Here is a 15,743-nt window from a genome sequence, read left to right as displayed (position 1 = left end):
AATAGAATCAAATTCAAAACAGTGTGGTTGTGGCCATTGATTGACGACCTAAATTATCCCATTGACTGGGACAAATTAGGTGAACGGTTGTCGGTAACGACCACTGCTCACTATGTACTTGTTAAAGACACTGAAACTGTGGGGTCACCAAAGGTTCTCAACACCTAAATAAAGCAACTCGAAAAACGTATCCGGAATAATACGATGTTTTGATTTATATCAATAATATAAATCAAAACATAAAGGTTATTCCTGAATAATTTTTCGAATTATTTTATTATTAAAGGCGTTCAGAACCTTTGGTGACCCCACAGTTTAAATTTTATATTAAGTAAGAAGTGAGCAGTGGTCGTTACAGACAAACGTTTACCTAATCTGTCCCAGTCAATGGGATCATTTAGATCGTCAATTAATGGTCACAACCATACTGTTTTGAATATGATTTTATATATGTAGACTTATTTAGAAAGGGATTGATTTCTGATATATTTGAGTATATTTATAGTGTAAAACAATAATTAATAATACCAATTATATATGTTATATTTGTTATTCTCGTGGGATTTTGTCTGATGCTTGGTCCGTTTCTGTGTGTGTTACATTTCAGTGTTGTGTCGTTGTTCTCCTCTTATATTTAATGCGTTTCCCTCGGTTTTTAGTTTGTTACCCCGATTTAGTTTTTTGTCCATGGATTTATGAGTTTTGAACAGCGGTATACTACTTTTGCCTTTATATATGGATATCAAATATTACCAGAGTCGGTAAATGAATATTACATGCTAATTAATGGAAGACAGAACAGAAACGTCAACTTATATGATATACATTTCCTTTGGTTTTTTGAATTGATTACAGACATTTAAGCTTTAAATGTCTGTTGACATGCTTGATAAAAAAGTAAGTATACAGATGGAATTTTGATGGAATAAATGGAATAAAGCATCTACATCTAAAATTGAAAATGGAAATGGGGAATTTGTCAAAGAGACAACAACCCGAACAAATAAAAAAAACAACTGCAGAAGGTCACCAACAGGTCTTCAATGTAGCGAGAAATTCCCACACCCGGAGGCGTCCTTCAGCTGGCCCCTAAACAAATATATACTAGTTCAGTGATAATGAACGCCATACTAACATATTTACATCACAGATTTTCATTCGGTGCTTATTGATATTATTTTGAATCCATTGTTTGCACTACCCGAGTTGACAGTTTGATGGTTAGAGGAAGGCACGTGAATGTACAAGGACACATAATTCATTCTGATTCTAAGCATGTTTACTAGTACTTTTTTATGTGATTGGTTGTCCTTTTTTCATTTTCCCCTGATTTCCTCTCAAGAAATCATAAATAGAAGCACAATCGGTAGAAAATGAGGGAAAATAGTTAATGTTCTTAATCAATTTGAAGTTGTTTCCGTCGATGATTTTCTTATGGGTTTATGTGTTTTATTGCGATATAGGCGTTTACTGCTCTTATCAAAATTTTGATTTTCAACTTCTTTTTATAAGGAATGTTAATATGCCATTAAATATTCAGAAAAAAAAGATAACAAAAATGCTGTTCAGTTGATAAGTAAGTTAATGTTTTTCAGAGTTTAATTAGGGTACATTGTATCATCTTCTCTTTTCCCAAATAGCTCTTCTAACAATGCATTTAATCTGATATTTTGCTAATTGGCACTATCCAATAGGTGATTGTTAGCATCTCTACAATTCACCTGCCATACCTATATTAACATACTCTCGTCCTAATTTACACCCTATATCTGTTGTGAAACGAAAAATCAATCTTACCTGACAAACTGTTTACAACGCTTGTTACCGTGGTAACGTATTTTGATTCTGCCATTTAAAGCATCATTTCTGCAGGTAGTAAGGTAATGATGACCATGGACAATGTATGGCGGATAACCTTAATTAGTTTCATATTACCTTGTGGGATTTGGACAGGTAATATTCTTATTTATTATAATCATTATTGTTAATAAAAACAATTATTTCTTTTTTGAATATCGAAAAGATCAATTGAAACTAAAATTTCTGAATCTTTAAGATCCTCAAGATAAACTTGTCGCTCAATGGATGAGCAGAAAACTATGTTAATGTTACTGTAATGGTGTTTCATTGATATTTTGAAAGTATATATATGTTACTAGCTTTTGACTGGAATCTAAAGTGTCTGAAGGACCTCGACAAAAATGATTCGTCTCAAAAGTGGTTCATATCCGATACGGTTACTTAAAGTCCTTATATAAATTTGTTGTTTGTATGAATTTGTAAAATAAAATAAAACATTACAATTTTCGATTGTGAGATGTAATAAATCTCTACGACTGGCTCCAGATTTAAACAGAAATAACATAAATTAAATGAAAGACTACTCTAACCAAAAGCCTGCACTAAGATATGTGTTTTTACTGATGCACAATGAAATAACTCGGGGATTAGATGTCACCTCGATCGAAAATTTTCATCCAAGTTTTGAATCATACTTTTTTCAAAAAAAAGATTAAAAAAAATCGATCTCACTTACCACTGAAACAGTTGGTTTCGAATGTAAACAGATTGAATGTATCACCAGAGTTAAGATGTCAACTATAAACGTTCATATACTTTTAAGTAACTATGAATATGTTCTGAAAACATTCGTTATTTTATTAACAAAATATACACTCTATTGATACTCAAGAAAAAAATAGACCAACCCAAATGGAGCGATCAAAGTTATATTTCAAGTTAAAAAGGGTAAGAACATTGGCTTAATGAAAAAAGGTTAAGAGCAAAACATTTGTAAATAAAAAAATCATGTGAATAGTTCACTCCAAATTCATGGGCCCACACCGGCTAACAAATAAAAAAAATGCAATACAGAGGAAAGCTTACATTTGATCAGATTGATAGAATGACAAAAATGCACACATTTATGTAACAAACAATCAATAATTCACAGTTATAGTATTAGACCGATTCCAATAAAATATAAAATCGATGAGACATCTATCCACCAGAGAATAAGAAATAAGTAACTATAGGTCACTGTACGGCAAATACATAAGTGTATTTACATCTTAGGTAGGATTAAGGGTCGTACATATTTATAAGACATATTATCAAATATGAATTCTTATCATATTTAATTTTCCACTCCATTTTGCAACATTTTCAACAAATATTTTTCTGCAGAATCTTATTATATATCCAGCATGTCCTTGAAATGTCGAATTAGCACTCAAAAAATACACTCGAGAAAATGCAAAAAGTCTGATTTCAATGCAAGTTTGAGAAGCTGCACCCAATTTTCTGTCGAGGAAAGGAGTTCCAATATGATTTTGAAAGATTTGTGGTTACATGACATGATATTTTGTTCATGTAAATATATTTCAATTTTAGGTTGATTTTATACAAGTAGGTTTGCATGTTACACTGTTGACAAAAGTAACGTTATTTTTTATGACTGAATTGATAAAGAGTTTTCAGCAACAAACTTACATTTTACCGAAGTTGTCGCAAAAATGGCAAGGAGAACACTTTGTTGTCGAATGAAAAAAGTTAAATTCACAAAAATACCGAACTACGACGAAAATTCAAAACGAAAAGTCCATAAGCAAATGGGAAAATGGCTCAAACACACCAAACGAATGGATAACAATAAACTCATCATAGATACCAGGATTGAAATTTTATATTTACGCCAGACCCGCGTTTCTTCAAAGAAGACCCATCAGTGACACTCGAATCAAAATATGTTAAAAAGGCCAAATAAATTGTGAAGTGATGACTAATGGGCTGGTGATACAAGCAAACGTTCTGTTTAGTAATTCTTAATTAACTGTTTCAAATATCAGGAAACATTTTATTTTCGTATATAGTATAAATCAATACTTTCTTGTTCTTAAAGAAAAACAACAAACAAGCCTTTAAATTTGTAGTTTACTTGAACATATGACACTTAAAATAGTATCATAAGCAAACAGAATACATAGAAAAGAATACAAATGTTTAAATTTATTTTGTATAAATGATATCTCTATTTTAGCCGATTATGGTGAATCCGGGCCGTTATCATTCATGTGTCCTGGAATGTCTGGAATTGTATCTCTGGAGCATGGTACCAATATACATGTTAGTACATAATAACATACAATGTACATATATTGATATCGTATCAAAAGTCAATACTACTACTACTACTACCACTAATAATAATAATAATGATTATGATAATAATGATAATGTTATAGTTATTATGATAATAATAATATAAATAGTGATAATGGTAATAGTAATAATTATAACGATAAAAAAAAAAAGAATAATCATAATGAAAAAATTATACCAGTTATAGTAATTATGATAATGGTCATAGTAATTATGATTATGATTTTGTCTGAAGACTACTGTTGATATATTTTAGGATGTCTGTGGACCAGAATTTGAACTGATGTTTAATGGAAGCCATACCAGTCTACACAATGCACATCTAACTTTTCATTTCTCCAGTTTCCCGAATACTATGCATGCTGTACCACTTCATCATAATCCATATAGTACGTATGGTTTTTTTTGAAAAACGATAAAGATTGCTTATATGTACTACCTTCAGAAATTACAAATGAAAATGACAACCGTTTTCCCCCCTTTTTTACTATTTGGAGTTTTTGAAAGTTTTTCTTTGCTTTCAATTGACTATCGATAGTCTTTTAACTGCTTAAACACGGTTATAAAGGAACTTAACATTATTTTATATCAGCTTCTGATATTTTTAACTCGAAAGAATGATAACGTAGAGAAAAATCCCTTGTCGTATAAATAAAAAAGAGATACTAGTATTGGAAACACGTTGATAAGACGTCAAACATAATTAAAGGAGAGGGAGAAAAGAAGCCATATCGGTCACTTGAGCCTTCTTTCGACCGGCAGTTAAACCTTCCAATGTGGAGTGCTCGTTTCGCTGTGCAGAATATATAAATACGTAGTCAGAAGGGGGAGTGCTGGATCCGATGCCTCTTGTAGAGAGAATGCTATGCGTTTAAACCCTAACTAAAATATCTGTAGTCTATTGCAAGTAAAAATTTCTGTCCCTGTTCATTATACACTCAGTTTGAATTTTGCAGACTTATATACCAGACGGTGTATATTATATGAACTACCTGTTGCTTTGGTTGTTGATTTGTATTTTTATTGAACATGCAGGCAATATTCGGCACTGAATTTTAAGCCATCATCTTCATCATCCACCATCGTCATCGTCAACATCAACATTGTCGTCGTCATCATCGTCAGCTTCATCTTCATACAACACTGTCACAGTACAGGAAGACTGTGACAATCTAGTACGATGCCAACAACGAACTGTAGTATTGTAGTAACTAGATACAATCATTGAACAACAACAGCATATTGTAACCATAAAAAAGCCTATATAACCATTACTGATGAACAATAAGATTTGAAGGACATTTAGGCAATCTTAAAGTTTGTTTGATTTATAAATGGTATTACCGTAGTGTCTTCTCGTATGTTCATAGTATATTAATTGAATTACATGTTTTCATGACATCCTGATCTGCTTGGTGTGTCTTTAGTATGTCTATATTATATTTCTTATTCTTGCCACACACTGTTATATATAGAGCATGTGTCAATACACATACCCTGTTTGTTGCAGATATGGGAGCTGTGCATACAGAATGGTCCTTATCATCAAGTATTGACATTGACCAAGCAGAAATACCATGCGGAGCAGGTATGCATTGAATATTTTTTAACCGAATAGTATGATTCAATAAAACAAACCGGCTGGTACATGGTGAATCATGCTCTAATTGCAAAAAATGACACACCATAGAACACATACCGGTTACAACATGTCATTGGCTAACGGCAACCTTTGTGTATGAGTATAAGTTGGTGTTAAAATAGTATGAGTGTTCGTTAAGAATAATCCTTCCTTTTAAAACAATATGATTTACTATTCAAGTTAAACAAAAAAATCAATGTTAATGGATGTAATAACTACACTGTAATTATAATCATCGAAAAAACAATTGTGAATAAGTCCTCCGGACACGAGTATTTCGACTCATTGGTGGACACATGGTTTTATTCTTATATGATTTGTTTGCCTGGTATATGGCTTATTATTTTTTTTCAATATATAGTTTACTTCGATAAAATCTTAGAAATGACTTCTCTCAATCACTCTGATTAATTCCAAGGCAGTACTGTTGGTTTAGAAATGGAGGAACTTCTAACCTTACAAATTTGACAACATTTGCTTTAAGAAGCGCCAATTTCAACTGTACACGAATAAAAAGAAAATGATAAAAAATATGTTCTTGATATTTTAGGATACATACTTGCTGTTATTGATGACATAACAAATGGAATGACATATGAAGCAGCACAGAGAGGTGTAATGGTATGCGATTTTTCAGGTACGTTAAAAACAATGAACATTTTATTGTCTTCATATAAATAATTGCAATTGATATGTTGTATCACATAATTCATAATTGCTCATTCAATTTGAAAGATCGTTGTTAACATTGGGATAGTTATCGGATTTCAATTATTACTTGGTAAGAATTTGTCAGTAACAATTGAAATATATCATAATGTCAATTTCAGAGTAAAAGATTATGTCTATTGTCAATTCTAACGATATATAAGTTTAATAACAACTCTCTCAAAGTCACAGTCTATATTTGAAGTAACTTTTGTAATTTTCTGTTCTAGCAATTTGAACACTGGTAATCATAGTTCTACTTAAAGACTTCATGTCTACTACTTAATTACATATTCCTCCATATTATTTTAAGACATTGATGTCGAACTTGAAGTTGAAATGGTACAACTTAATCACACCATTACACTCACTGCTGGTTCTGGTACTCTAATGGAACAAATGAAACACCAGGGAGCCGCTGTTCATAGGGTAATATCTAAATATATTATAGTGTAATCAGCACTTCTGTGTTGACTTGAGTTATCATTAATATGTTCATAATGATAAATTAACTGTTAACAAAATTAAGAACTTTTGAAATACTTAGGCTTTTCTACCTCAGGAATAGATTACCTAAGCTGTATTTGGCAAAACTTTAAGAAATTTTTGGTCCTCAATGCTCTTCAACTTTGTACTTTATTTGGCCTTTTAAACATTTTTTGATTCGAGCGTCACTGACGAGTTTTTTGTAGGCGAAACGCGTGCCTGGCGTAAATATTAAGTTTTTAATCCTGGCATCTATGATGAGTTTATTAACAACAACTTGGTCGATGCCACTGCTGGTGGAGATTTATTTCCCCGGGTGTATCACCAGCCTATTAGTCAGCACTTTTGTGTTTACTTGAGTTATCATTGATATGTTCATAATAATAAATTAACTGTTTACAAACTTTGAATTTTTGAAATACCAAGGTTTTTCTACCTCAGGAATAGATTACCTTAGCTGTATTTGCAACACTTTTAGGAATTTTTGGTCCTCAATGCTTTACAACTTTGTACTTTATTTATCCTTTTAAACATTTTTGATTCAAGCGTCACTGATGAGTCTTTTGTAGACGAAACGCGCGTATGGCGTCAATATTAAATTTTGATCCTGGTATCTATGATTAGTTTATTTTATATCAGATTCCAACAATTATAAAAGGAGAATCGCAGAAGTTTCTTCTGAAGTTAGACTAATAGCAGCACTTCCTTGACGAGTGATACTATTCTTTTTTTTGCCTTTTGAATATTACTTTTACTGTTTAGTCTATTTTTGGTGGTATCTATTTAACATGGCTCTGTCATTGTGTTATTATGGTATGATAATTTTTGTATTCTTGTAAGTATGTTTTGTCTGTGCCTTTTTATGTTTCTTTTTTACATATGACGTGGCTCTGTACTTATATACATCCCGTCATTGTGTTATTGTTCTATGATAATTTGTGTATCCTAATTACACATCCAGCAATATTGTTATTGTTCCATGATAAATGTTTGTTTTACTTATTTGTTTGTTTTTATAGTGATTAAGAAAATAACACAATATTGACTGATGGACCCCTATTTTTGACATTTGTACCAATTATGTCTGTTTGTTTTGTTCATCCATCGTTGTCGATGTAATGAAATTGTATGTAACTATCATACAAGTAAGAGGTTTAGCTAGCTTTAAAACAGATTCAATATACCATTTCTACATAAAAAAAATGATTGAACCAAGTCAGGAATATGACAGTTGTTTTCAATTATTTTGATGTGTTTGAGGTTTCGATTTTGCAATTTGATTGAGGACTTTCCTTTTTTAATTTTCCTCGGAGTTCTGATTTTTTGTGATTTACTTTTTGAGAACTATTTCCATCTTTAAAGCGAAATATGCACATTTCAGTATATTGGTGAAGAATGATGCAAAAACCATTAAATGATATAATCATGTATGATTTGGTGTGATTGTTAATAAGACAACTCTCCATAAGAGACCAAATGATGCAGATTAAAGTACAAACTACATGGAATATGCTACTTCGAGACGTATATCCAAGTTCTTCAGAAATCATTATATATGAAAACATATTTGAAAAATTATTGTAATTTCCATTACGAGTTTATCATTCAATGAGGAAAAAGTCTTGTAATTTCCATTAAGAGTTTATCATGCAATGAACTGTTTAAAGGGTAGTTACAAAAGTTTACTATGAACGTTTATTATGTGAGGTTTTAATTTGATTTAGTTTTCTAGAAATTTTGTTCTAGATTAATGGTGATTTATATTTATGCCAATGATTGTATTGTCTCTTTGGCACATTCCCCATTCCCATTCTCAATTTTATTGTAAATTATGTCATTAAAGAAAATTGGCCTATTATTTCATTTAAGATTATGGTGAGAAATAACGGTAACCGTCGAGTTAACAACGTCACAATGGAGAACCCTCATGTTGTTTCGATGTATCTCCGTCGACATGGTTCTCACGAAACACACACACCCATGTGTTCTGTTCCATCGTACACACTAGATGACGCCATGCTCGGTGGGATGATGTTTATGGACGGTAAGTAGCCATCTTACATTTACACATCAGAATACGCCATGATCAGGATATGATGTATAATGATGGTAAGTAACAATCTTACACATACTATGACGCCATGCTCAGTGGTATGATGTTTATGGAAGGTAAATAACCTTCTTACCACTAGATGACATCAATGACCACATGATCAATTATATGATGTTTATTGACGGTAAGTAACCCTTGTACACATAGATGACGCCATGCTCGATGGTATGATGTTTAATGTGCATTTGGTATCTTTCGCCACTCTCATAACTAATTGATAAGTTATCATCTCGTCACTATAGGACGTCATCATCGGTGATTCCATGTTTAATGACGGTACGTAAAATAAAGTTGAATAGAGATAGTCATTACAGTACAATTGAAAGCTTAATATGGTTAATAGTTTTGTCGAACATAGTGGATATATATCATAGATAATTCAGCTGATTTGTAACAATTCCATCTTCATGCCATACACTAGTATATCATGTACTGTATGAAGACGCTAGTTAAAACTGACCTAGAAAGGTAACACCCGGCCACCGAAAGCTTTCTTATAGTGAAGCCTATGTGGTCATGTGGTCTAGCGAGTCGTATACAGTGCAAGGCGATTTGGTGTCACAATATCTCTGTAACATGAGTTCGAATCCCGGCGAGGGAAGAAAAAAAAATTTCCTAATGCAAATTTACAGATCTAACATTGTTGGGCTGATGTTTAGAAGACTTATATTTAGAAGTCTTAATCGAAAATAACGTCCAAATCTATGATTACGTTGGATAAAAACCGCAATTTGTATACGTGTGGATGTAACAAATTTCGTTGAAGAACGGTCTAAATATATGCCTTCCAGAAGCTTATGTTGGATGACTTTTGTTGTGTTTGCATTGATTTACAACACACAGTTTTACAAAGTATCGACTGAAAGTTCATTTCAAAATGTGTAGTTTTCTACCTCTGAAATACTTCTACAGGTGAAAAAAAAAAATTTGCAAAATTGTTGCAGCCAAATTATGGAGAAACATTCAATAGAAAAAATGAAAAGCAACGATATATAGATACTTATACACACAACAACAGTCTCTTTACAATATTTCAAGCTCGATAATCATCCAGAAAAAAAGAACTGAAAATATTGAATTCAACAGTGACTGCTAAAAATTTGAAGTCAATACCAATTGTCGAACTTACAAAAGCATCAATATTTTATTGTAGAAAACAACTCATCTATTATATTGTAGTCACATTGTAGTTTAAAACTTCATGCGAGTGAAATAACATTATGCACAAGGAAAGTCATGTACCAATTCAAGAATAATACAGTTGTTTGCATTCGCTTGATGTGTTTGAGCTTTTGATTTTACAATTTGATAAATGACTGTCAAAACTGAATTTTCTTGGAGTTTGACATTTTTTGATTTCACTTTTCAATTTACATTTTAGGAATAGAACCACATCATGCCCACGAGTTTGAAGAAGACAAAGACATGCCTATCTCTGTCAACTTTGATGAAGGCATATCTATCTGTGGTGTGTTTATAGACTAAAAAAGTCCTAAATATTTATGAATTTATATAATATGTTTAAAATAAAACATAATTTCATTTAGATAATTCTGTTAATTATATGTTCAAATATTGTCAGTTTTTAACAAATGTTGTCATTAAATTGAAGCAAAGAAAGAAACGAAGAAAGATGCAGTAAAAAGAAGAAAGAAACCGAAAAAATATTGCATAATTATATGTAACATGCTAAGAAGGTGTTGGGGTGATAAAAATAATAGGTATAACTATATAGAACTGTTCATAGTGGTTTGTATTGTTTATAATTAAAGGTGATGCTGAATTAGTTATGATGTTGGATCCACTTGGTATGATGAATGACAGCAACCCATGTAATAACTTTGCACGACTGTCAGTTTATGTTGACTGTAGCCATTTGAGTGAGTGTCTTTTTCGAATTTGTAAACTGAATCACTTGGTTAGAATCCAGTTAAAGATAATGATAGATAATAGCTTCTGAACAATACTGTTTTTACGGATCAAATTACTCTAAAAAACCAAGTCTTCTCAACGTTAACCACCGTTCAGACCTGAACAATTCATCTGTGGAGAAATTTCAAATCGAAGTTGTTAGTTTCTTCAATTCTTGATATAAACTACACATTATTAAATCTTGTGTTTGGTTTTTTTTTGTCACTTTAGTGGCCAAAGACTTCTGTATGGTAGTTTCAAATACAATGAAATCTGGATGGGAGGCTAATATGATATTTCAAGATAAACACAGTCATGAAATCAAGATGTACCACTATCAGGTATTTATATTCTAATGTTGATGACGAGACACCTGAGGATGTTTGCTCCTCTGGTGTTGGATTTTTTGTCAGATATACGGAATCCTCTGGTTTTATCCTTGTAGTTTTATGAAACATTTTGACCACTTATCCCTGCTTTTTTCATATATCAATACATTCATTTTAAAAAGCCATATTTGAAGATCCTTATTAGTGTTCATAGTTTTTAAATGAAAAAAAGGGTAATAATAAATTGTACGAAAAATCCAGAATATATCATTTTTACCTAATTTGCAATGGTTTATATTTAGAAAACAAGAACATGGACACTTCTTTTGTTCTGTTTTTCTAGTTTCTCCATATACATATAATTTCAATTTATATGTCTTTTAAAAAGCTTGTTATTCTGGAAAAGAGAAGCAGAACATTAATTATTGCAATAAAACAAAACTCAGAAAAATTATTTATTGCATTGTTAACAACTTTCATGTATATTGCAACCATTCTATACAGATAAAGATAAAGGAAATTTGTTGATGTGTGAACTGAATAGGTGATTTAGCATCTGTAAATTGATTAATACAATGAAGAAACGATAGAACGTGTAATACGAATCCTAAAATAATTTGTTAAAAAAACATATAAGGTCCTTCGTTTACATAACGGTGAATTGTCTTTTATGATTATTAGGCAATGGACAGCTATTGGCAAGGTAGACATGCCCATAACCATGACAACCACATCGAGCAGGTAGGATTGGCAAAATATGCCTTATTGAAGAAGAAGTTGTCATGGTTGTACATGAAGCATAATCACGGAAACTTTCCATGTAAAACAGTTATTCCAATGATGAAAAGACGAATGAAGATGGACAGAATTACGGACTTTTCAGATTATACATTAGATTCCACAAGAATGAATAAAATGCAAAACTTGAAAACGAGGCTTATGAACATGAATGCCATGGCAAATAATGACGACCTGCGATACGAAATTGAAATGTTTGGAAACGATACTTTGGGGATTTCTAATGATGTAATGAGAAGTCAAGTCCAAGGAATGGCAATGGGAATGCAAATAGCAATGGGGCTTAAGTATGGGATAGGATTAGCTCAAATGTATGGACAGCCAATACCTCATAACATGACTAGAACTATCTTGGGACCTGCATTGGAAGGAATGGGGAAAATCATACGGGAAACAATGGGTCAAACTCAAATGATGAAAGAATATATGATGTCTACATTAGTTTATCATGCTGCTTCTACTTTAATGATGATTCACACAGGTTTATTCCATCTACCGATGGAAGTTGGAGAAAACTTGGAAAATATGCTCTATAACATTATGGATTTCCCAGAAACCATACTTAACGATACCACAGAAGATTGTAACCATTCGCATGCCGAACGGACAGCAATGCATCTGTGGTATCTCAGTTTGGGGCATGATAGGGAAGAGTGGTCATACGTGGACCAATCAATCTGTAACGACCTAATGATTCCGTCCTATGTGGCACATGGTGGAGCAATGGTCTTTGCCAAAGATATTTATGATGCAGTAGCAGGAGACGGAGGTAAAGTTAACAACAACAACAAAAGTATTTAGTGTAATAAATAAAACCTTTCTTTCTAACAAAAAAAATGCATATACATACAGCTTTTCAACCACACTAAGTAAATATTTGTTTGCTTTAAAAAAAGTATTTTATGTATAGCTTTTTATTCATAGAGACATAGAAAAGTTACAGAAATAAAAAATGCAAGTCATAGATTTGTTGGAAATTTTAACAAGGTATTGGCCGTTATCTTTTATCACAAACGTTTGCATTTTTTATGATTTCATGTTCTTTGTCGATAAATCACTGACAAAAAATGTTCTGTGATATCACTGAAACACAACTTATATAAAATATTTTATTTGCATGCATTTGTTTTTCCAGAAATGCCAAAAATGTGTCGCCCACATCTTTACATGCCTGAGGATAAGCCTCCTGTAATATGGAAGGGTGAGTGAAAAAACTAAATACCAATTGCTTTATCTTATGAATATCTATGTTTTCAAGTAATCTATAATTTACAGTATTTCAATTAAATAATTATGTGTTCACACTTTTTGATGACCATGGCATACAGAGTTACTCATGTCCTTAGATGATACCACAACTTGTATCAGACACCAATCGCGATCATATGAAGTGTGTCGAGTGGCAACACGTTTAAATCTTGAATTGATTTTTGCCACCATCATTCCCTCCTCTTATGATTTTTTTTAATTTTATTATAAGAAATCAGAATAACTAGTTAGCTAAATAAGGTGTTCCTAGCCGGAATTTACAAGCACTGGTGCATATACTTTCACCATTAGTGAGCCATAGAGTACGGTGCTCATTTTCGCCATAATTTTCCATGTTTAAATTTGTAAACAGTTCCAAAAAAAATAGAGATAAAATTTATTGTAATGTCCTGCATGTATTTTTTTGTATTATTTTTGTATAAAGATCTCATAAGTTTAAACTTATAATGTTGATAAATGATCTGTGATTGGTTGGCTTTTGTGTATATTATTTACGTTTTGACATAATATGTATTGCAGTTAAGGATGGGAGAGTGATGATGGGTATATACTCTCCCCTTGGCGACGTGGTTACCTGGAAAGCGACAGCAGTTTGTCGTTGTGATGGTTGTCCAACAGACCCAAATGCAATGCATACTACGTCCTACTACAACGGACATGAAATGACAACGAATTATGGTGGCTAGCTTGTACCATGTACTGCTTCGAATTAACTCTCTGTTGTTCCGTCAACTTCAATATGAGATAGCCATAGGCTTTTAAAAGAAAACAGGAAGCTACAGTCTCGTCAATCATAAATGCAATTATATAATCTTAGATGTTTTTGGTTACACATATAATTCTTCTCACAAAACATTAGTAGACCAACAATTGATTCTCTCAAGGAAATATTCAACGACTATATTCTTTGTTTTCGTGCTTTTATTTCGTTTCTAGTTTTATGTCATGGTATTTTAAGTTTTTCTTCGACCTATGCTTTTTATTGCTTCTTTTGTTATCCTGTCTCTTTTTATATTTTTGTATTGTTTATCTAATTTAATCAACATTTGATATTTTGTAAGGTTTCAAAACAATGAAATCATCAAAGTGCATGCTCTCTGATATTGTAAGAAGAGACATTATTCGTCAACTTGAATGGACATCTGTTGCAGAAATATATACCGTAAATGTTATATATGCCAATTATAGTCTTTTGCTGTTTACACATATGACTAGTCGTTTAATATTTACCATCTGCTGTCAGTATTTAACGCCTTTAATTTTCAACATTTGTACTGGTCGGGATCAGTTTTTTTTATCAGTGAACTGAGTGTTCCACTTTGGATCAAATAACTCACATAAGAAAAGACTATAATTGGAATCAATTCTTTAATTTGCTAAACTAAAGGGAAATTCAGTTGTAATAATTGTCAACATTTGAAATATAATTATTATTTATATTGAGTACCAACATTACTTAGAAACATTTTGCAAATTTTAGTTTATGATAATATCTTTTCTTGGTGAATATTTGTATTTTATTTCTTAAACTTTACCTAATGACTTTTTATATTTTGTACATTATGTGCATTTCAAATATGTTACAAAGAGTCACGAAAGACATTTTTAAAATAATTGTTTACATGACGTCCAGTAAACAATCAAATAGCATCAATTTTATTCTTTTTGAGACACTGAATTTATACTTTTCTTCCGATCTTTAATATAACAAACTATTATCTAACAGTTACCTCTCTTTTCCTTGTGCGATGAAAGTTAATAATTTCCGGTGAAGCGTTTAATCACTTTTGCCTCCTACTTTTTATAAAGTGGTGTATGAATTATAAACATGCAGTAGTTTATCCAGTAGACTCATGACAAATAACTTCTTTTAATAAATCATTTACATTTATGAAGAGTGATACTGATTTACATTTATAGACATACGGTGTATTATTTATGAGTATTTGTATGAAATTGACAAATAAAATGACGAATGTCTTTTGTGATCCTAGTGCGAGACAGGTTTTGGTTCATCTACAAAAGATTTTACTTTGATTACAAAGACATATAATTATACTAATACGAATCTCGAATCTCGAATCATATCTATTACTAGAATTATTATCACTCCATATTACAATTAGTTATTTTCTGTGGAAAATCTTTCAAAATGACTTAATTTCATTCCACGTATATTCATAGACTGCAATACTCCTGACTTGGTACATACATTTTGACTGACTTCAACAATTTTAATTTGTTAGTATATACAGCTATTATGGATTGACTGCCGCACTCCTGACTTGGTATGTATGTTTTATGGACTACCATACTCCAGTCAGAC

The 15,743-nt window shown here is 31.7% G+C and overlaps 1 protein-coding gene across 1 annotated transcript; it reads left to right on the top strand.

Annotated features, from left to right (window-relative positions):
- Positions 1-1,807: 1,807 nt before the first annotated feature.
- LOC134693789 (uncharacterized) lies at positions 1,808-15,416 on the top strand. Its single transcript, XM_063554702.1, has 13 exons — positions 1,808-1,953; positions 4,040-4,125; positions 4,418-4,550; positions 5,672-5,749; positions 6,354-6,440; positions 6,825-6,940; positions 8,867-9,041; positions 10,492-10,578; positions 10,883-10,990; positions 11,253-11,362; positions 12,032-12,917; positions 13,284-13,349; positions 13,937-15,416. The coding sequence occupies exons 1-13, from the start codon at positions 1,884-1,886 to the stop codon at positions 14,101-14,103; spliced, it is 2,169 nt and encodes a 722-aa protein (XP_063410772.1). The 5' UTR covers positions 1,808-1,883; the 3' UTR covers positions 14,104-15,416.
- The last annotated feature ends 327 nt before the right edge of the window (positions 15,417-15,743 follow it).

This window comes from Mytilus trossulus, chromosome 1, assembly GCF_036588685.1.
Source record: "Mytilus trossulus isolate FHL-02 chromosome 1, PNRI_Mtr1.1.1.hap1, whole genome shotgun sequence".
In the NCBI taxonomy this organism is placed as follows: domain Eukaryota; kingdom Metazoa; phylum Mollusca; class Bivalvia; order Mytilida; family Mytilidae; genus Mytilus; species Mytilus trossulus.
Note: the sequence above shows the minus strand (reverse complement) of the source record. Positions and strands in the feature narration are given on the sequence as shown.

Bases quoted from the DNA above. Each gene is read 5' to 3' on its own strand.
- LOC134693789 (XM_063554702.1), top strand. From the start codon at position 1,884: ATGATGACCATGGACAATGTATGGCGGATAACCTTAATTAGTTTCATA. The intron at 6,441-6,824 runs GTACGTTAAAAA...TATTATTTTAAG, and splicing joins AATGGTATGCGATTTTTCAG to ACATTGATGTCGAACTTGAA. The intron at 11,363-12,031 runs GTATTTATATTC...TATGATTATTAG, and splicing joins TCAAGATGTACCACTATCAG to GCAATGGACAGCTATTGGCA.